Source organism: Cnephaeus nilssonii (genome assembly GCF_951640355.1).
Source record: "Cnephaeus nilssonii genome assembly, chromosome: 3".
In the NCBI taxonomy this organism is placed as follows: Eukaryota; Metazoa; Chordata; class Mammalia; order Chiroptera; family Vespertilionidae; genus Cnephaeus; species Cnephaeus nilssonii.
In genome coordinates, this window is record NC_137074.1 from 104,122,339 (window position 1) to 104,143,253 (window position 20,915).

The 20,915-nt window shown below is 44.5% G+C and overlaps 1 protein-coding gene across 2 annotated transcripts in view; it reads left to right on the plus strand.

The window, feature by feature from the left end:
• WWTR1 (WW domain containing transcription regulator 1) overlaps positions 1-20,915 on the plus strand; it is a 204,243-nt gene that overhangs the window by 132,892 nt on the left and 50,436 nt on the right. For both annotated transcript variants that reach the window (XM_079764158.1, XM_079764157.1), the window contains exons 4-6: positions 1,411-1,613; positions 18,218-18,351; positions 20,446-20,558. In XM_079764158.1, the coding sequence (XP_079620284.1) occupies positions 1,411-1,613; positions 18,218-18,351; positions 20,446-20,558 (450 nt within the window). The remainder of the gene's footprint in view (positions 1-1,410; positions 1,614-18,217; positions 18,352-20,445; positions 20,559-20,915) is intronic.

Sequence of the window (20,915 nt, forward strand, 5' to 3'; positions counted from 1 at the left end):
GGACAGTTGAAAGAACAGGTGGACCAGGTCTCAGGAGGCAACTTTGAAAATGGTTCTTGTGCTAACCAGAGCACATCCTTCACCCCTCTGGGTTTCCTCTTCTCTGCCATACAATGACGGGAGGGGTTAGATGATCTCCGAGGTTCCTTACAATGCCTATCATTCTAGTGTTCCACAGCCACACGTAAAAACCCACCTCATTCCTTCCCACATTTACCAACAGCCTATTAGTTCTTGTGAGGGCAGGAGCTATCTATTCCAACTACAAGCCCACTGCCTGATACACAGCGGGGGCGGGGGGGGGGGGCGGCGGAACACAATCAAGATTTAAGTGAGTGCATCAATACCTTTTTTTTAAAAAAAGAATGGTTTAACACCCTCTTCCCCCCCAGCTGGAGGAAGTTCCTGCCATGAAATTAATTGTTCCTTAAGGAAACCAATTCTCTCTGTGTGAAGTTGTTGTCTTTGGCCCTGACCTAGGAACAAATAGACTGAAAAGCATGGTTTTCATTATCGTAGTATATCGGCCCAGGCAGAAGTTAAGCAAATTTGACTGGTAAGCTGTTTTGAGAAAAACTAACACCTTTAAAATGCATTTTTTGTGAGAATGATATAATTTATTAGAGGATTTTTCAGTTGTATTCTAAAGTGAAGTATGACATGCTAAAATTAAAAATGTTAGTAAATGCAGATAAACGGAAAATCCTTGAAAAACTTAAAACACTTCTAATGCCTTCATCCAATCACAAGCATGATTAACATTTTTATGTAAATTTTTTATCACTAATTTTTCTCTTTGCAAAAACTGAAATGCTTTTCCTCAATCAGTTACTTGTTCCTGAGCTTAGCTCACACTTCTTTGGGGCACCCTTTTTAGACAAAGCGCTAATGGGGCCCCGCCTGTGTACAGGTCTCTGGCCCAGGCACTGTGTTTACATGTGCAGTGGGTTCTCGTTCACCCTCGGTATTGCTGCATGCCCAGCAGGCACATGCGCACAGCTTCTGCAGCTCTACCGTGCACATGGGGTAGTCGGAGGACATGCACCCACACCCAAGTGTCCTGGTGAAGTGATCCCATACGCAGTGCTAACTAACCGTTGTAGAATTTACTTGCGACCACTGTGTTCTGTGCAAGGCTTAACATGTATTCTAGACGTAGGGAGGGTGTGAAATAAGATTTTTAACAGGGTACAAGACCTGAGACTAAGTGAGTCAGGAGTGAGATCAGTATCTGAGGCTCCATGAATTGAGTTAAGGTGATAATTACTTAAACAGTATCGATTAACAGGGAAGTGCTTTGGAAGGGACCCCAGAAATCCATACTCCAAAGCACAAACGTTGTGATGGTTTCCTTTTGATAAGGTGTTGTGGACCCTTGTCATTGATCTCCTATGTTCCTCCCTCCCACAGTGATGAGTCACCAACACCAGCAGCAAATGGCACCCAGTACCCTGAGCCAGCAGAACCACCCTACTCAGAACCCAACAGCAGGGCTCCTGAGTATGCCCAATGCGCTGACCACTCAGCAGCAGCAGCAGCAGAAACTCCGGCTTCAGAGGATCCAGATGGAGAGAGAGAGGATTCGAATGCGTCAAGAGGAGCTCATGAGGCAGGTATGGTCTTCCAAGGTGCCTGGTGGTTGCTTTGTGGCCTTTGTTGCCAAAGCTGTTGGCTAGGTAGCTGCTAGCCATTAGGGTAAATCTCCCTCTAGAAGCATTAGAGGCCCAACGCCTTGCTCCAGACCTCTCAGGTAGAATGAGTTTCTTGTCCCAGCCTCTGCCTGCACTATCTGCAGAGCCACCCGAGAGCAGGGCCAGCTACACTAGCATGGCTGCCTTCGGCTTCTGCTCGCTTTAGAAGGAGAGAAGGAATATGTTCCAATTATCTATTGCTGTGTAACATGTTATCCCAAATTTAATGACTACAAACAGTAGCCATTTTATGATATTACACACATCTTGGGCCTAGAATTTAGGCAGGGCTCAGCTGGACTTCTCTTTTGCTCTATGTGGTGTTGACTGAGGTCACTGAGTGGTGTTCAGCTGGTGGGCAGGCTAGTCTGGAGGGTCCCAGATGGCGTCGCTCAAATGTGTGGCACCACAGTCAGGATTGCTGGAAGTGTGCTTAGCTGGGAGTAAAGCCTGGAGTGTCTCTATGGCATCTCTAGTAGGGCTATCTCAGAGTCATGGCACATATTACATAGCAGCTTGGGTCTCCCCAGGAGAATGTTCCAAAAGACAGGAAATAGAACTGGCCAGTGTCTTAAGGGCCTGGCTCTGGAACTCAGAGTCACGTCTGCCATATTCTCTTGGTCAAAGCAGTCACGGATTAGAGCAGGTAGCAGAGGATGCTCTGTGGAAGAATGGCAAAGAATCTGCGACCATGTTTGATCTGCTGTGGAGCATAACAAAGAGGGGAGATTGAGGGAGAATGAGCAAGGAAAATGGTTTGCATGTGGGCTCTGGTAGAGTGGTCTGCAAAGCTGCCTGGGCATTGATCATTCATTTATTTACTCGATCAGTCAGAAGACTGCTGCTGGGTATTCTCTCTAGGTCAGGCTCAGGGCTGTATCTCAGAAACTGAATGAGGAGAATCCCTGAAGGAACCCTTGTTTCCCCTGCTTCTGAGGCTTGGCCTATGCAAGAGCAGAAGTCTTCCTTCTGAGCTGCTAAACTAATGCAGCACATGTTTTCTGGTCTCATAAATGTTGCGGGCTACATTTTGGGGAGGAAAGCTTCATTTATTGTTCTAATTCTTCAGACTTCGCTTTATGACTCCCATGAAGCCAGATACATGAGTAGCTTCCTTTCACTGGCTTTTAAGGAAGTAAGAAGTTATAACTGGTTTAGAGAGCTTTCTTGCAGGGAACTGAGGGCATTAGGGTAAACACTATTTTCTCTTTCAGTGACAGCTGATACTTTTAAAAGATATACATAATGTATTTCTCATCAAATAAATTCTAAGATACAAAGTATCCATGCTCATATGGTTTTAAAAACATGGTAAATTAAAATAATTCCTTAGAGCCTTTGAAAATGAGGGAAATGAACACAAATTGTGCTTTTTGTTCAACTGTCCGACTGAACTGTGTAACTGTAGTTGTGCCTTTACTCTGAGGACTTGTGTCTGAACTCATAGTTATTTCAGGTAACAGTTATTTATATTGTTTTGAGATAAACAGTATCATGTTTCTCAGCAGGGAAATAATTACATTATTGTTTTCTGTCTTTGGATAAGAATTCCATTTGGAATAATTTTTCTATTTAGTGATGTGGAGTAAATGAAACAGTATTATTTTAGGAACATTTGTAAGTTTTCTGTTAGTTTTATGTTTAAATGAGCTTTCCTGAGTGTTTTTCCGTAGGCAGAGCCGTACCAAAGGCTTGTTTCTCAGTTTCTGCCTCTTTCTTTGCTTCTCTTCCTCTTGCCCCACCTCCTTCTTTCCCACAGAAAGTATTTCTGAAAAGGGGTGGGGAAAAGTGCCCTAAATTGTTTCCTCTATTCCAGCCCTGAAGTGCCTTTGAACCAGAATGTACTATTGATGGTTCCTATTACAGAAATGCCAACCACGTTCCTTAAGTGCTGATCCCCAGAGGCTGTGGCATTTGCTGCAGTTTGCTGCCTCATAGCGTGCATTCCACTGTGTAGGACAGGGGAGGAGAGCTGTCTGGATTTGCACAGAGGCTCACACAGTTCAGCTTTGCCCGTGTGTGTGTGTGTGTGTGTGTGTGTGTGTGCGTGTGCATGTGTGTGTGTGTGTGTGCGCGCGCGCGTGTGTGTGTGTGTGTGTGTGATTAGGAGGGGGGAAAGGAGATGGAGTGGAGAGTTGATGTCTCATTACTTTTATTATGGAATAGAGGAAAAATGGTCTGAAGAGACTATTTAAGGCTATATAGTAGTTGGTGTTGGAGTGGTCTATGATAGTTTTCTGGGGCATTTGTCAAGATGCCTGATGGTTCAGATGCCTGATGGTTCAGGTGTGGATTATGTCTATCATCTTGGTGGTTTTTCTACTTGTTTTTTTTTTGGGGGGGGGGCGGGCGGGGGGTGGTTCTACTTCACTATTTGCACTTAAGCCAGGGCAGAGGCAGGGATGGGTTGGCAGTAAAAGTGATATTTGGCTCAGCTGTTAGCTACCTTCCAGCATCTGGTAGAAATGCAGACTTTCCTCTCTTCATTATGCCCCACTCTCATGTCCTTGGCATCAACAACTGCCTGCATATCCTTGGCTCACCGGGCAGTTAGTAACTCCTGCTCTCCCATGCTTGCAGGATGGCCCTGGTTATACAGCCCATCTTCACAAGGTCCTTGTCCTATAGGCAGGCCTTTACTGCATGCAGTTCTCGCAAGGGAGGCTTTCCTATGCTCTATCTCTGTATTAGGAAGGAAGCTTGGCAAATTTAATAAGTAGATGAATTTATTCCCCAATTTCTGGGAAGTCATCACACTCCTGTATATTTTTATTATTCTTAAATATATGATAGATGTGAAAGCGCTTTATAAATTACTAGAGGCCCAGTGCATGAAATTCGTGCATGGGGTGTGTGTCCCTCAGCCCAGCCTGAACCCTCTCCAATCTGGGATCCCTCTCACAATCCAGGACTGCTGGCTCCCAACCGCTTGCCTGCTTGCCTGCCTGATTGCCCCTAACCGCTTCTGCCTGCCAGCCTGATCACCCCTTAACCACTCCCCTGGGAACCTGATTGATGCCTAACTACTCCCCTGCCAGCCTGATTGCCCCTAACTGCCCTCCCCTGCAGGCCTGGTCACCCCTAACTGCCCTCCCTGCAGGACTGGTCACCCCTAACTGCCTTCCCCTGCAGGCCCAGTCGCCCCCAACTTTCCTCCTCTGCCGGCCTGGTCACCCTTAACTGCCCTCCCCTGCAGGCTTGATCGCCCCCAACTGCCCTTCCTTGCAGGCCTGGTCCCTCCCAACTGTCCTCCCCTGCTGGCCTGATCACCCACAACTGCCCTCCCTTGCAGGCCTGATCCCTCCCAACTGCCCTCCCTGCTGGCCATCTTGTGGCGGCCATCTTGTGTCCACCTGGGGGCAGCCATCTTGTGTGTTGGGGTGATGGTCAATTTGCATATTACTCTTTTATTAGATAGGATGTGCTATATAAATATTCTGTTTTTTCTTCTCTTCTTCCTTCTTCTTCCTCTTCTTGTTTCTTCCTCCATGCCATTTATCCTTTAGCTATAGAGTCTGATGATATTGTGCCATGGAGAAAACCACTCCTCGGTCCTCATTGCACAATCTAATGTACACCTCCCAATCCCAAGGGCTCAGATGTTAACTAATTGTCACTGAAATCATGTCAGGATGTTAACAAAGTGGATTTGAGGAAAGTTTGACTTCAGATCTAAAGTGAACCTCCATTATTACATAATGGAAAAATATATTTCCTTCCTCCCTTTATTTCCTCAATTCTTTATTCAACCAACATTTATATAGTGGAAAATAATAAATGGGACATGGCTGCCCTCACGTAAGTTATATTTTAGCAGAGGCGACAAGATGATTAAATTTAATCGTTGGCCAGAGGAGTGGATTTGAACTCTTCCTTCCCTACTTTATGGAGTCCAGGTGGCTCCCATCTTTGAGTCTTATTACTGGAGCAGAGACCAGACACCGGCAAGCACAGAGGTTTATGAACGTGAGGGCAGGATGCTTCCTTATTTTCTTCAATGGCCCGTCAGGCCAAGTTATTGAACAGCTACAGAATTCGGATCAAAGAGCCAGTGAGGAATACTATCTCCCCCAGCTAGGAACCTTCTGAAGTGAGGCAGTTTCATTAAAAATGGCTTGCTTCTACAATTAAACATTGGCTGCTGTAGCAACAGAGTTGAACTACTTGTATTTGATAATTGGTGAATTATCTCGGAATGTGTTAGGTGCTCTGAGTGGAGGGGTGCCACAGCACTGGAGTGGGGATCCCAGGACACTACCTTTTTAAGAAAGTAGAACTTCCCCTGCTTTCAACAGGCATCTGTCACAGACATTGTGCAGAGTGAACTTTCATGAAAGACCTCCGCTGGTCCTGATAACGAGAGTTTGATTTTTGCTAAATTTCCCAAAAGGCTATGAAGCAGTTCTGGGCCTATCAGAGTAATGGCAACCCTAGAAAAGAGAGCAATTTCAGTTAAAATTGTACTTCTCGGTATCTCATATTTTTGGAAAAGAAATTAGAATTCAGTTTGTGGATTTTTTCCCATTTCTTTTTATTAAGTAGAAAATTAAAGTTTTAACTTTAAAAAATATAATTGATGTTTTGTTTTTTCCTAATTGAGACAAGAGAAATCATTTTGCTAAGTGAAAGAAGTCAGACCCCAAAAAGCTACATACTACATAATTCCATTTATATGACATTCTGGAAAAGGCAAACAATAGGGACAGAGAACAGACGAGTGGTTGCCAGGGTTAGGGCTGAGGGAGGAGGGCCCGACTACAAAGGGACAGCACTAGGGAATTTTTTTTGGGGGGGAGGGGGGGTAATGGCACGGTTTTACATCTTAGTTTTAGTGGCTGTTTCACAATGGTATGTATTTATCAAAACTCAGAACTGTATGAAAATAAAATCATAGCAAGCATAAAACACATTCATTATAAAAAATATTTAAAATACTCAAAAACAAGGAAGGACATAATCACTCACGCTCTTACGTAGGTAGAGTAACTGTGAAGATGTGATTTCTTTCTAGTCTTTGTATGGATCTGTGTGTGTACTTTGTCATTTAAAACACAGTTAATAGCATATCACATTACTGTTTTGTATTGGGCAGTCACTTTATATTCTGATCATGAAAATTGTGCTGTGACTTTGGTTGTGTCTATTCTAAGCTGCCTGGAATCCTTTCTACAGCAGGGCTAAATGTATATTTTAAGATAACATGAGCCACACCTGCCTATAATGACTATAGAATATTCTGTTGTTACAGCTTAAAATTCAGCACAGTATTCACTCCGCAATTATAAAGGACATGTTTGCAACTTTGCCTAATGAAATGGAAAATTTTAGTAACTGGTAAGAAATTGAGAAACAGGCTTCTCAATCTCTATTTTCCCATCTGAAAGAACTATTCCTTTACATGGAAACAGACTCAGGCCTTTATCTGAGGAGAGTGTTTCTTTTCATGTGTATTATTCATTTAAATATGAAGCTGGGGGCATGAGTGGGGGCTTCTGTCTCCAATATTTTAATCTTCCTGTCAGTCCCCAGGGCCCCTTCTCAGGGTCTGCGTTGTTGAGAAACCGGTATTGTTCCCAAGCAAGCTCAGCACTGAGTTTACCTCCATCCTTTCCTTGATTGGGGCTCAGTGGACAGAAGAATGCAGCTCAGTCAAACAAAAATGCTGACTAAGGCTGGCCTCTGGTTGCCAGGGCAACAAGGAGGAGGACAGAGGGTTTGGGCAGGAGGCTGTGGAATTTTTTTGGCAGGTCTCAGAGACTTCTCTTGGGCTGGAACACCACTACTGGGTCCTGCTGGCCAGCTGGCAGGCTTCTCACAGCCATTCCTGACCAAGGGTGCTGGGAGGGACACGCCCGGCTGTGAGCAGCTCTGGTCTGGGGGGAAGGTTCTAAGGTCTGTGTTTTGTCATGTGAAGAATAGCTATTTAGAGAGGTTAAAAAGTGTCATATCATAGCAGGTCATGAAGCATATGTGGTGGCTATTTCATAAAGTCTTTCCTTTAGAAAAGGAGCTAAAATTTAACTTTTTAAAAAACATTTTATAGAATTACATTTCAGGGTTGATTGTGATTCCACCAACCTTTAAATCCCTCTAGAACAGCTCTAGAAGGATTTAAATTCATTCATTCATTGTTCAACAAGCTCTGGACACTGAATGCAAAGTGGGGAGCAGATGGACTTGGATCCTTTCCTCACAGAGCTCTTCTAACTTCCGTCAAGTGTTTTGTTTGCCCACAAGTCCCAGAAATAATACATTTTCTAAAATCTTCTTATGTTGTTGAAAAATAATATCAATTCAAGTCTTTTTAAAAGGACCCTTTAGAAAATGTTATAAATTGAACACATTTTTAAATGGAGGTTCACCAAGTTTGCACAAAGGGAAAAGCAGCCACTGATTTCTGGTCTTAACGAGATCACCAAAGTATGAAGAACTATTCCATTTCAAGGTCCATTCATCTATTTTTTTAAGTGAAGAGAGTGTCATGGAAGTTATGCTGTGATTATAATATCTAAATTATAATGTGTTCCTTAATGTGATTCTGAGAAACAACAGAGATTATAGAATAACAAAATATTGTTATACTAGAGGCCTGGTGCATGAAATTTGTAGACGGCGGGGGAGGATGGGGTGTCCCTCAGCCCAGCCTGAACCCTCTCCAATCTGGGACCCCTCGAGGGATGTCCAACTGCACGTTTAGGCCTGATCCCAGTAGGACTGGTAAGAAATTGAGAAACAGGTAACTGGTAAGAAATTGAGAAACAGGCTTCTCAATCTCTATTTTCCCATCTGAAAGAACTATTCCTTTACATGGAAACAGACTCAGGCCTTTATCTGAGGAGAGTGTTTCTTTTCATGTGTATTATTCATTTAAATATGAAACGGGGGGAATGAGTGGGGGTTTCTGTCTCCAATATTTTAATCTTCCTGTCAGTAGGATCGGGCCTGAACGGGCAGTCGGACATCCCTCTCACAATCCAGGACTGCTGGCTCCCAACTGCTCGCCTGCCTGCCTTCCTGATTGCCCCTAACCGCTTCTGCCTGCCAGCCTGATCACCCCCTAACCACTCCCCTGCCAGTCTGATTGATGCCTAACTGCTCCCCTGCCAGCCTATTTGCCCCTATCTGCCCTCCCCTGCAGGCCTGGTCACCCCTAACTGCCCTCCCTTGCAGGCTTGATCTCCCCCAACTGCCCTCCCTTGCAGGCCTGGTCCCTCCCAAACTGCCCTCCCCTGCTGGCCTGATCACCCTCAACTGCCCTCCCTTGCAGGCCTGGTCCCTCCCAACTACCCTCCCCTGCTGGCCATCTTGTGTCCACATGGGGGCAGGATCTTTGACCACATGGGGGCAGCTGTCTTGTGTGTTGGAGTGATGGTCAATCTGCATGTTACTCTTTTATTAGATAAGATAGAGGCTTGGTGCATGGGTGGGAGCCAGCTGGTTTGCCCTGAAGGGTGTCCCGGATCAGGGTGGGGGTTCTCTTGGGGCATGGGGCGGCCTGGGCGAGGGGCCTGTGGTGGTTTGCAAGCCGGCCACGCCCCCTGGCGACCCAAGTGGAGGCCCTAGTATCTGGGATTTATTTATCTTCTACAATTGAAACTTTGTAGCCTGGAGTGGAGGCCTAGGCTGGCCAGGGCTGCAGAAGCTTGGCTTCCTCCATCACCAGGGGCAACCCTAGCCTCCTGCTCTCTTCAGCTCCATGGCTGCCGCCATTTTTGTTGGGATTTATTTATCTTTTATCATTGAAACTTTGTAGCATTGAGTGGAGGCCTAGGCTGGCAAGGGTAGGCAGAAAGCTTGGCTTCCTCCATTGCAGGGGAAACCCAAGCCTCCCTCCTGCTCTCCGTGGCCACAGCCATCTTGGTTGGCTTTATTTGCATATTTGCTCCTGATTGGCTGGTGGGCATGGCTTGTGGGTGTAGCGGAGGTATGGTCAATTTGCATATTACTCTTTTATTAGATAGGATATGTCCTGAATTAAAGGAGCTGCAAACGGGCCGTGGATAATAATATGAACTGGAGTTCCCATTGTTCTTTCATAGCAGCAGTTCTGGCAGCTGAGTGTGTGACAAAGTGTTTCAAGAAGAGAGGATCCCGAAAATGTGACAGTGGGTTTCTAGAACCCTTTGGCACAGGCGTTTTTTTTCTATGAAGAAAGTGAATAATTCAGCATTCTGCCTCTAAAGCCTCAGCCTTTGGGCAGAGAGAGGCGCTGCTCTGTACAGGAATAACTGTTTTAATGTTAGGATTTCAAAAGGTCTTTATTTTTTCATTAGTCACCCCACCCTTTATAATGAAAACAATCCAATCTTCTATTTTTCTGGAATCCCTGGAAACGCACACTTATATCAAGCAGGACACCCTTGGAAAAGGTTATTGTCATTCGTTTCTCTTTGAAGTATATTCCAGGGAGGCAGGAGCCATGGCCGAGGCCACCCTCAGCCCAGGACTGGCCGCAGAAGCTCTCACCTGTTGTGGACTTGCTCGCTCTGCTGTTGATTTATTCCGAGAGCGAGATGCAGGCCCTGGGGAGTTGGAGGGGAGGAGGTCGGGGGTTTGCTTCCTTCTACTGACAAATCAGTGTTTTCACACCTTTACCCTCCTGCTTTTTTATAAACCACCTACTCCCCCAGCTGCTAGGAGAGGGTGTTGTTGTTGTTTTAATATATTTTTATTGATTTCAGAGAGGAAGGGAGAGGAAGAGAGAGATAGAAACATCAATGACGAGAGAGAATCACCAATCGGCTGCCTTCTGCACCTACTGGGGATCGAGCCTGCCAACCGGTCATGTGCCCTCGTCCCAAATCGAACCCAGGACCTTTCAGTCTGAAGGCCGACGCTCCATCTACTGAGCTAAATGAGCCAGGGCTAGAAGAGGGTGTTTTTAAACCTATATATCATTATTCATTTCAGGGAGCTAGATAGATGACCACAGACTCAACCAAAAACTCCGAGAGAGAGTCTCAAAGCCTTCACTTTGCAGCAGTCTTTCCACTCCAGCCTGGGTCTAGAGACAAAGTAAAGTTGTGGTGGAGGAAGGGAGGAGTGGATTACCAGGAGCAGCTTTCCAGATCTTTCTGAAACTGCCCTTTAAAATCTGAAAGTATAACTTTGCTTGATGTGTTGTGTTTTCCCAGGACACTAGCTCCACCCATATATACATTGAAAAGGAACGTAGAACCATGCAGTTCAATTGCTTTCCCAATTCAGGACAGTTAACTGTATTCAAGAGTTAAATAGGTTGTTTCATTAAACCCCCCTCTAAACTGTCTGAGGGGTGGGGGTCAGTATTTCCATGCCAGAGCTGGGAAAACGGGCCCAGAGCAATGAAATACCCTGTTCCAGTCTCACAGCCAGTAGGTGAAAGGGCCAAAAATTTGAGCTCTGCCAACCTCAGCCCTCGGCTTTCCTCTGTCTGCTGCACTGTTGGCGTGGTGGCCATGAGAACAGACTCTGGAGCCAGATCTTGGGAAAGTTGCTTAACTTCTCAATGCCTCAGTTTCCTCATCTGCAATATGGAGACAGTTGGATAGGCGTGAGGATGAAATGAAATAGTATGTTAAAGTGCCCGGAACAGTGCTTCACACACTGGGAGCCATTTGCAGGTATTAGCTAATATTCCTGCCTCTAAAAACATTGACTACCGTGGGTTATTCATTCTGTTGGCTGTCCTACAGTGCCAGTTTCTTTATAAATATGCTTTAAAATTTTTATAACATCCCAGAAAAATGAGTCAGATGAACAAACTATTAAGAAAGGTTAAGAATTTAGTCCCAGACGTTATAGCTGGGGAGTAGCTGAGCTGGGACTTGAACTTCAATCTTTTTTATGTGAAGGACACTTTTTCCCTGTGCCAAGCTCAGGACATGTCTAATAACACAGCCTTTCACAACTGCTTGAGAATTGCAGTGGCCAGTACCCCAGAGAATGGAAAACAGCTAGTTCCACCCCAGAACGGACTACTAATTAGAAAATCCTTCATCATATTGGCCTCAAGTTTGGGTAGAAGGTATCTTCCTGCTCCCGTGTAATGTATCCTTGATAGTTTGAGAGCCAAAGTGTGCCCCTCAAGTCTTTCCTCTGGTTATATAGCCTCCTACTTCTTCATAGGACATTTCATCTAAACCCCTCCCATCTTGTTTTTCTTTTCTGGTCAGTCTTTGTAAAGACCTCAGCAAAGTGTAGAACAGAGAACTAGATACAGACTTGACAAGGTGGGCAGGTCGGTTGAAATACCCAGAAGAACAGTGCTGACCTGCTACTTGAGATAGAAGCGGGGTTTGGACCAAGGAGATATCCACCAGGCTTGGCTCTTATTCATCATTATTTGTTACTAGAGTCCCAGTGCGTGAAATTTGTGCAGGAGGTGGGGAGGGGCGTGTTCCTCAACCCAGCCTGCACCCTCTTCAATCGGACATCCCTCTCACAATCCGGGACTGCTGGCTGCTAACCACTCGCCTGCCTGCCTGCCTGCCTGCCTCATTGTCCCTAACCGCTTCTGCCTGTAACTGCTCCCCTGCCGCCCAATCGCCCCCAACTGCCCTCCTCTGCTTTGGGGCCTGATGAGTGTTTTGGGAGACATGAGGTTTCAGACCCCTGCTGGATGTGTTTGTTTAGGAGTTCAGGGCTGGGAGAAAGGGAAGGTAGCTTGCTGTGGTTATGGTAGTCAGGGAAGGCATCCTGGAAAAGGTGGTGTAATGGAACCTCTAAGGCAGCGGTCACCAACCAGTGCATGGACCACTGGTGGTCTGTGAGGTCTAAAAGGTTGGCGACTGCTGGTTTAAGGAAACCTTTGGAGCAGTGGTCGCCAACCGGTGGTGCGTGGAGTCTGAAAGGTTGGCGACCGCTGCTCTAAGGGTGGGTGAGATCTGACTAGATGAAGAGAGACCCAAAGTACTGAGGAGTCTAGGCAACTGAAGATTTGCTTGGGAGAACTGGGTGGGTGGGGGTGGAGGGAATACTTGGAAGGGGTCTGTGAATAGATCTGTTGAACTAGAGTGGAAGTGGGAAATGAGAGACAGACCAGGGGGCTTGGATGTGCCTCCAGCTTAGTATTTCTTCTGCCTCAACTAGAGGGAGCTGGGAACGGAGCACAGGGCTGCTTGTGGCAGCTGTACCGCCAGTTTTCTGACTTGGAGGCCTAAGTCATGCCCGAGACCAGCTTTGGCCAGCTGTCCCCCTGTTTTCACATCATTTTACATAGTCCAGTGCCCCCATCTTCTATCTTTGCCCTCAGCTGTTTCAGTTCCAACAGTCTCGATTGACTGCTGCTTCTTGGTCAGTGTTTGCCTCTTGGTTCTGCCTAGGCGGGGCTGTGGGTGTCATGGCAGCTAGAAGCATATGGAACCGGGTTGAATTTTATACCTAAACTTAGTTGTTTTTTAAATCCTCCCTTGTTTGGATGGAGATGTGTTAGTGAGGTCAGCCCTTTTATTTAAAAACTAGGATTTCGTGCTGCTTTTTTTTCTCCTTCCATTCATGAGCAGAAGTAGAAAAATACTGTCATTCAAAAAAAGGCGATACTTTTAGAATTCTAAATATGGAACTCTTATATTATAAAATATAATTAAGTGAAATGAAAATTCTCACCATTCTCCATTTATATTAAAAACTAATTTAACCCTGGCCAGTGTGGCTCAGTTGGTTGGAGCATTGTACCGTGTACTGAAAGGTTGTGGGTTTGATTCTCGGTCAGGGCACATACTCAGATCGCCTGCTCCATCCCCAATGGGGTGGGTACGAGAGGCAACTGATTGATGTTTCTCTCTTACATCAACGTTCTCTCTCTCTCTCTCTCTCTCTCTCTCTCTCTCTCTCTCTCTCTCTCTCTTTCTCTCCCCTCCCCCCTCCCCTCCCCTCCTCCTCTCCTCCCTTCCTTTCATCTCTCTCTAAGATCAATAAAAACATGTCCTTGGGTGAGGATTTAAAAACAAACAAACAAAAAACCCCCACTAATTTTATGTTATACAAAAAGGTTTACAAACCTCTCCTTATTTAAAAAAGAAATTGTTTTCTTAGTCTTGCTGGCACATAATGATGCACTTCACACTTTAATCCTTCTGGGTAGAAGTTGACCAGGAAGAAGTGTCAGACAGAGTAGATCAGGCCACACAGTAGTGTGATCTTTAAGATTTTTTGTTTTGTTTTATGGGATTGGAATATAGAACATGAGATGATGGTAATAACAGTTAACATTGATTAGATGAGCTTATGTTCTAAGAGCCTTACATATGTAACCTCACTTTATCATCACAGTAGCTCTGTTGGGTAGATGCTGTTGTTATCCCCACTCTGTAAATCAGGAACCTAGGGGTTAAATAATTGGCTGGGAGATGTCAGGGCCAGAATTCAAATCAAAGCATCTAGCCCTGAAATCCCTGCTCCTGACCACTCTGCCCTCCTGTTCACTCTATATGTTTGGAGCAAGGAGGAGTGTAGTGGGATTATCACATGAGGATGAAGTTTGTGCCTGGCTAGTAAGCAGTGTATACTATAGGCTGTTATTGCTCTCATATTTGTGGTTAAAGGTGAGAATTGAATGTTCTTAGTTTATTTTTTATTACTAATTACAATTTAAAATATCTCCATTTGAATTCCAGTAATGTTTTTTACTTACGCATTGAGCAAATGTTTATCATGTACCTACTATCTGCCTAGCTGTTATAGGCAATGGGGACATAGGGGTGACCATGACAAAACCTTTCCCTGTTGAGCTAATGGGAAAGACAGCCAACAAATATATAAGTTGCTATGAAGAAAATTTCATGCAATCTTTGAGGAGATGGCATTTGTAGGAAATAAATATTAGTGAGGGAGTGAACTTTGGGAATATCTGAGGAGCATGTTACAAGCAGAGGGAACAGTTGGTGCAGATGCTGGAAGTGGGAGAGGCAGCAGGGAAGGGATGTGTAAGGGAACTTGTTGGAGATGAAGGAGGAAAGTGGACAGGGCTGTCCTGAAGGGCTTTGTCATGTTCACTCCTATGTCTCTACTGCCTGCAACAGCTGGGCATATAATAGGTACTCAATAAATATTTGCTCAATGAATAAGTGAAGAACATGTAGGTGGGTTTCCAGTAGGGGCCAGCATGATCTTCAGGTTGGCTGAAGTGTGGAATAATCTTGGAGAAAGTATTGCCCCTTATAATAACTTTGCAACTCAGACTAGCCTAATTTATATTTCAAAGTTATGGCCTGGACATGTAGCTCAGTTGGTAGGAGTGTCGTGCCATGCACCAAAAGGTTTCGGGTTTGCTTCCTGGTCAGGGCACAAACCTAGGTTGCAGGTTCAATCCCGGTTGGGGGGTGTTTGGGGGGGCAACAGATCTATGTTTCTCTCTCTCTCTCTCTCTCAAATCAATAAAAGCATATCTTCAGGTGAGGAATATAAAAATAAAATTATTCAAATGCACTTAACACCCTTTCTGTATTCTCTCATTTGTTAATCATTTGAAGGTGGAAAATGATACTGTAAGTCCCCTACATGCAGAACATAGCCTTGTGCTTATAATGACCTGAGAGTCAAGTCTTTCAAGTAGAGAAACAGTGCTGCTGAAGAATGGAGCTTTGGTTATCTCTAATTTAAAATAGAGGAAATAGATGTGAAATGGCACAGTGAACCTCTTTCCCCATTATAGTATAGGTTCTTTCAGCTTTGATTATTATACACTAGAGGCCCGGTGCACAAATCATGCATGAGTGGGGTCCCTATGCCTGGCCGGAGATCAGGGCCAATTGGGGATGCCTTGCCCAGACCCAATTGGGGCTGGGGGAAGGGACGGGGGGGGGGGGGGGTACGGGAGGTTGGCCTGCCACAGGAGGTTGGTTGTGGGAGCACACTGACCACCAGGGGGCAGCTCCAGTGTTGAGCATCTGCCCCCTGGTGGTCAGTATGCATCATAGTGACTGGTCGACTGGTCGTTTTGGCCATTCGGTTGTAACGGTCGCTTAGGCTTTTATAGATAGATAGATAGATAGATAGATAGATAGATAGATAGATAGATATAGTCCTTTTGAATTTTACTTACATATTAGAGGCCCCGTGCACGAAATTCGTGCACTGGTAGGTCCCTAGGGGCTGCCGGCTGCTGGCTGGGGCCTCCCTCCCTTCCCCCGTGTTCCCCCCACCCCTGCCGGCCTGCCCCCTGGTCAAACTTCCGGAAGAACTCAGGTTGAGGGGACAATTTGCATATTACGCTTTTATTATATAGGATTTAGCCACACACAGGCATTAAAAAAAAGTTCTATATTATAGTTATGTGAAGTATGCCAGGAGTAATTTAAATGAAGAGAAAAGCTTATACCTGGTATTTTTTTCTTATAATGTAAACATTTTCATATTATAGCATTAGAGATGATAAATAATCATTATGCTTTATGTATCTAATATGGATTTTTTTATTCCATGAAACTCCCAAAATGATTCTTTTTTAAAAAAATATATATTTTATTGATATTTTACAGAGAGGAAGGAAGGGAGAGGGATAGATAGTCAGAAACATCTATGAGAGAGAAACATCAATCAGCTGCCTCCTGCACACCTCCTATTGGGGATGTGCCCGCAACCAAGGTACATGCCCTTGACCGGAATCGAACCTGGGACCTTTCAGTCCACAGGCCGACGCTCTATCCACTGAGCCAAACCGGTTAGGGCCCAAAATGATTTTTATGTTTGTATTCAGACTACCTAAAATTACAAACTCAAACAGTATCTTAAAACATGATTGATAGCCCTGGCTGGTTTGGCTCAATAGATAGAGCATTGGCATGTGGACTGAGGGTCCTGGGTTCAATCCCGGTCAAGAGCACATGCCCGGATTGCGGACTTGATCCCCAGTAGGGGGCTTGCAGGCGGTAACCGATCAATGATTCTCTCTCATCATTGATGTTTCTATGTTTCTCTCCCTCTCCCTTCCTCTCTGAAATCAATAAAAATACATTAAAAAGTAATAAAAGGGCATCAGTTCGGGGGTATAACCCACATTTATTAGTGTGTGAGTGTGCGTGAGGGGTTGGTGGGTTCTAGGCTCCCACACCAGGTTCAGTCACTGTTGGTCACCCCTGTGAGGCCTTCGGGTAAGCTTTGCTTGGGAAATAAGGTTTCCAATGCACACTGCCTGCCATGTAAGGACCAGCAGACTTTTCTATATTTATCCAGAGGTATTTCCAAGATTTGGATTATGGATTAAAATCAACTTTAAAAAATCTCCTTTCTTTTTGTTTGCTTGCTTTTTATGGATTAACTGAATAAAATTTGTGTTAGTGAAGTATTCTGATTATTTGCAAGCTAAATGAGCAAAGGTGAACCAGGAGCCCTTCCTAGCCAGGGCATTAATTTCAGTGTATGTTAGCAATGCAATTTCTTATTAGTCATCCTCACCGTATGTGAGAAACATGTCACCGTAACTCCTAGTAACAGTGCAGTGAACTCTAGTAACCGAAAACTTTTATAGCCGATGACTTCACTAGACTTGTCTAGACAGCAGTTACTCTCTGAAATCATAGCATATTAGGGCTGGAACAGATCTAACAAAGATATTGTAACTTACATAGGGGGGGGGGGGCGCGGGGGGAAGGAGGGGTTATGGGACAGTGAGACCAATGTCGTTAGCCTGGAAAGTGGGCAACTAATAGGCATAAATATGGAAAGGGCCTAGACTTGGTTTTGGATGAAGTATAAACATACAAAACTATTCTCTGGAATTTGAAAGAAATTTGATGTCTGATTATGTTTGTCAAAATGGGAGAGACTCCCTGGAGGTTATACCTAGAGAAAATAATTGCTGTCAAGTCCATAACCTTCGGGTTGACTCTCTTGGCAAAGTAATACTAGCTTTAAAAAAATAATGCTAGCGTTCTGATTTTTGCTAATAAAATGCAGATGCTCTCAAACATTCATTCAGCAGAGGGATTTGGACCAGGTCTGCATGTTTCCCTAACCTTCAGCCATTTTAGTCCTTGACAAAATAATTAGTCTAATAGAACAACTGATTGACAAACAAGTTTTTAACTGTTTGTTTTGCTCACCTGGCTACTGACATAAAAGTGCCAGCTATGATTTAATGTAGAGCTTGAACTCGGTAATCCCATAGTTTTACTGGCCAGTGCCTGGCAAAGACCAGAATGTACCTGCTAGTGCAGAGGAGTCCAATGGCTTTGATTGATTGAGATTTGGTCTGAATCCCTAAGATAAAAATAGCCTTGTCTCTGAGCAAGTAAGTGCCTTGAGAGGCCTTTCTAAGATTTGGGCATTTAAACAATTGTATGGATGGGACATTGCTACGTAAGTGTCCTGAGGTGAAATGTTAGCTGAGCTTCTCATTAACTTTGTGAATGTGAGGAAGTGTCTTTCACCTGTAAGACTTTCTTCAGAGAAAGAACACTTGATTTCCTGATGATTTTGACTTATTAGCAATTAACGTAAAGTGCTTTGTATTTGGTGAAGTGTTTTCATGTGAAGTATGCTTTGCTCTGATCCTGACACTAAGGGAATAACTCTTGTCTCTCCCTCTGACTGGCATATTTCTGCAGGAAGCTGCCCTCTGTAGACAGCTCCCCATGGAAGCCGAAACTCTGGCCACGGTTCAGGCTGCTGTTAACGCCCCCACCATGACTCCAGACATGAGATCCATCACTAATAATAGCTCAGATCCTTTCCTCAATGGGTAAGTTAATATTCGGGGACCACTTATTTTTGCTTTCTTTATTTTGTGATTTAGAGTATGGTGGGTGTTGGTTTGTGTGGGAAACGGTGGGGAGCTTGGAGGTTAGAGTGAGGATAGAGGCAGCAAGTAGTGGCAGAAAAAATAAAAGCAGAGGAAGTTAACTACTTTTCTTTTTTAATCTCAAATGTAAAAATTGGTGATACGACATGGACTGAAACCCTAGTCAATAATTTTAAAATGGGGATGAACTTATTTCAATGGGATGGTGTTGCACAGTAATTATTTGGAAAAATCTTGTGGTTTAATGTAGCTAGTAGGGGGGCAGGGGGAAGCCTGCCATGTGGCAAATGAAGAACATGGGAAATCCCATGTGGCCGACCAGACACGTAGCATATTGGGCTTTTATTATATAGGATATGTAGAGTAGTGTTCGAATTACTGTTTTAAGAAATGATGTTTATGCTGAAATGTGAGTAAGGTCTGCAGTTCAGTTAATAGTGTTATATGATGTCAGTTTCCTGGTTTTGATCCTTGTCCTGTGGTTACGTAAGTGTCCTTGGGGAAGCAGGGGGAGAGTGCACGAGGATCTGTTCCTTTTGCATCTTCCATGTGATTCTAAAATTACTTCACAATAAAATTAATTTAAGAAAAGAGATGGTGTTTTAAAACAGGAAACCTAAGAGCAGATGGAAAAGATAATTTAGTCAAGAATATCGTCATGAGCAGAAGTAGTTAACCTTAGTTTCTTAAACTCAAATAAAGGGTAGGGCTCTACTTCCTGTGCCTTTTCTGTCCTTTCAGAGGATTCTGGCAAACAAATACAATTGTGAATGTTACAAAAAATAGAAAGAGGTGAAAACAAACAGTGGCTAAAATAATGAAGGAAAGTTTTTAAAGTGAGTGTTGATTTTAAAGTATTTCAAATGTTCAGAAAAGTATAAAGAATAATGTAAGATTCACCATGTACCCCAAACCCAGATTTCCCATATTTTTGTAGATTTATTTTTTTGAAATAAGCATTACAGTTAATATTTAAACTCATTCCTACCACTGCACATTCATCACACATGCTTTTATGCTTCTGGTTGCCTGATAATGTGTGCATCCCTAAGCAGCGTTCAACACTGTTTTCTATTTTTTTTTAAATTTACATAAATGCTATTATACTTGACTAGAGGCCCGGTGCACGAAATCCGTGCACTCGGAGAGGGTCCCTCAGCCTGGCCTGCGCCCTTTTGCAGTCCGGGAGCCCTTGGGGGATGTCCAACTGACGGCTTAGGCCCACTCCCCGCTGTCAGTCAGGCATCCTTAGTGCTGCCATGAAGGCGGGAGGAGCTCCTGCCACCGCTGCTGTGCTTGCCAGCTGTGAGCCCAGCTTCTGGCTGAGCGGCGCCACCAGGGGGCAGCTCCTGCATTGAGCGTCTGCTCCCCTGGTGGTCAGTGCACGTCATAGCGACCAGTCAATTTGTATATTAGCCTTTCATTATATAGCCTTTTATTATATCATGTACTCGGGGGGGGGGGGTGGGGGGGGAGGGGGGTGGTCCCAGGCCAGGCCAAGGGACCCCATCGGTGCAGGATTGGGGCCGGGCAGGGACGCAGGAGGGCTCTAGGGAGTGTCCAGCCCATCTTCCTCAGTCCTGATCGGCTGGACCCCAGCAGCAAGCTAACCTATTGGTTGGGACGTCTGCCCCCTAGTGGTCAGTGCAGGTCATAGCGAGCAGTTGAGCAGCCTTAGCATATCATTAGCATATTATATTTTGATTGGTTGAATGGCCGACCAGACACATAGCATATTAGACTTTTATTATATAGGATATGTAGAGTAGTGTTCAAATTACTGTTTTAAGATGAAAAGGAAATCAATTTACTATGAACAGCCAATTTTATTTGCTTACAATTTATTAATTTCATGGACATTGGGGTGTATGTTTCAAAAAAATTAAAAGGAGCTACAAATTATGCCTCTCTTCATTACTTGGAAAGTTGGACCAAATGACAGAACTACACTAGGTTAGGTTTGTATGACTGTACTTTAATTTGGAGATTTCTTTAGTGGGCTCACCTTGACGTTCCTCCACTTTTGCTCTCCAGAGGGCCCTATCATTCGAGGGAACAGAGCACCGACAGCGGCCTGGGGCTAGGGTGCTACAGTGTCCCCACCACCCCGGAGGACTTCCTCAGCAACATGGATGAGATGGACACAGGTAGGAGCAAAGCCTGCAAGTACTTGCAATGAGTTTGCATTTTTAAATCATCTTTATAGTCATCTCCATTCTGGAATCCAACCAGAAATACTTAATCTCAACAAAGCACTTTAAAAAAAATATTTTTAATATGTTTTTTTAATTGATATCAGAGAGAGGAAAGGAGAGGGAGAGAGGGATAGAAATATCAATGATGAGAGAGAATCACTGATCGGCTGCCTCCTGCATGCCCCCCACTGGGGATCGAGTCCACAACCTGGGAAGGTGCCCTGACTGGAAATCAAACCGTGACCTCCTGGTTCATGTGTTGATGCTCAACCACTGAGCCATGCCAGCTGGGCCCCAAGCACTATTAAT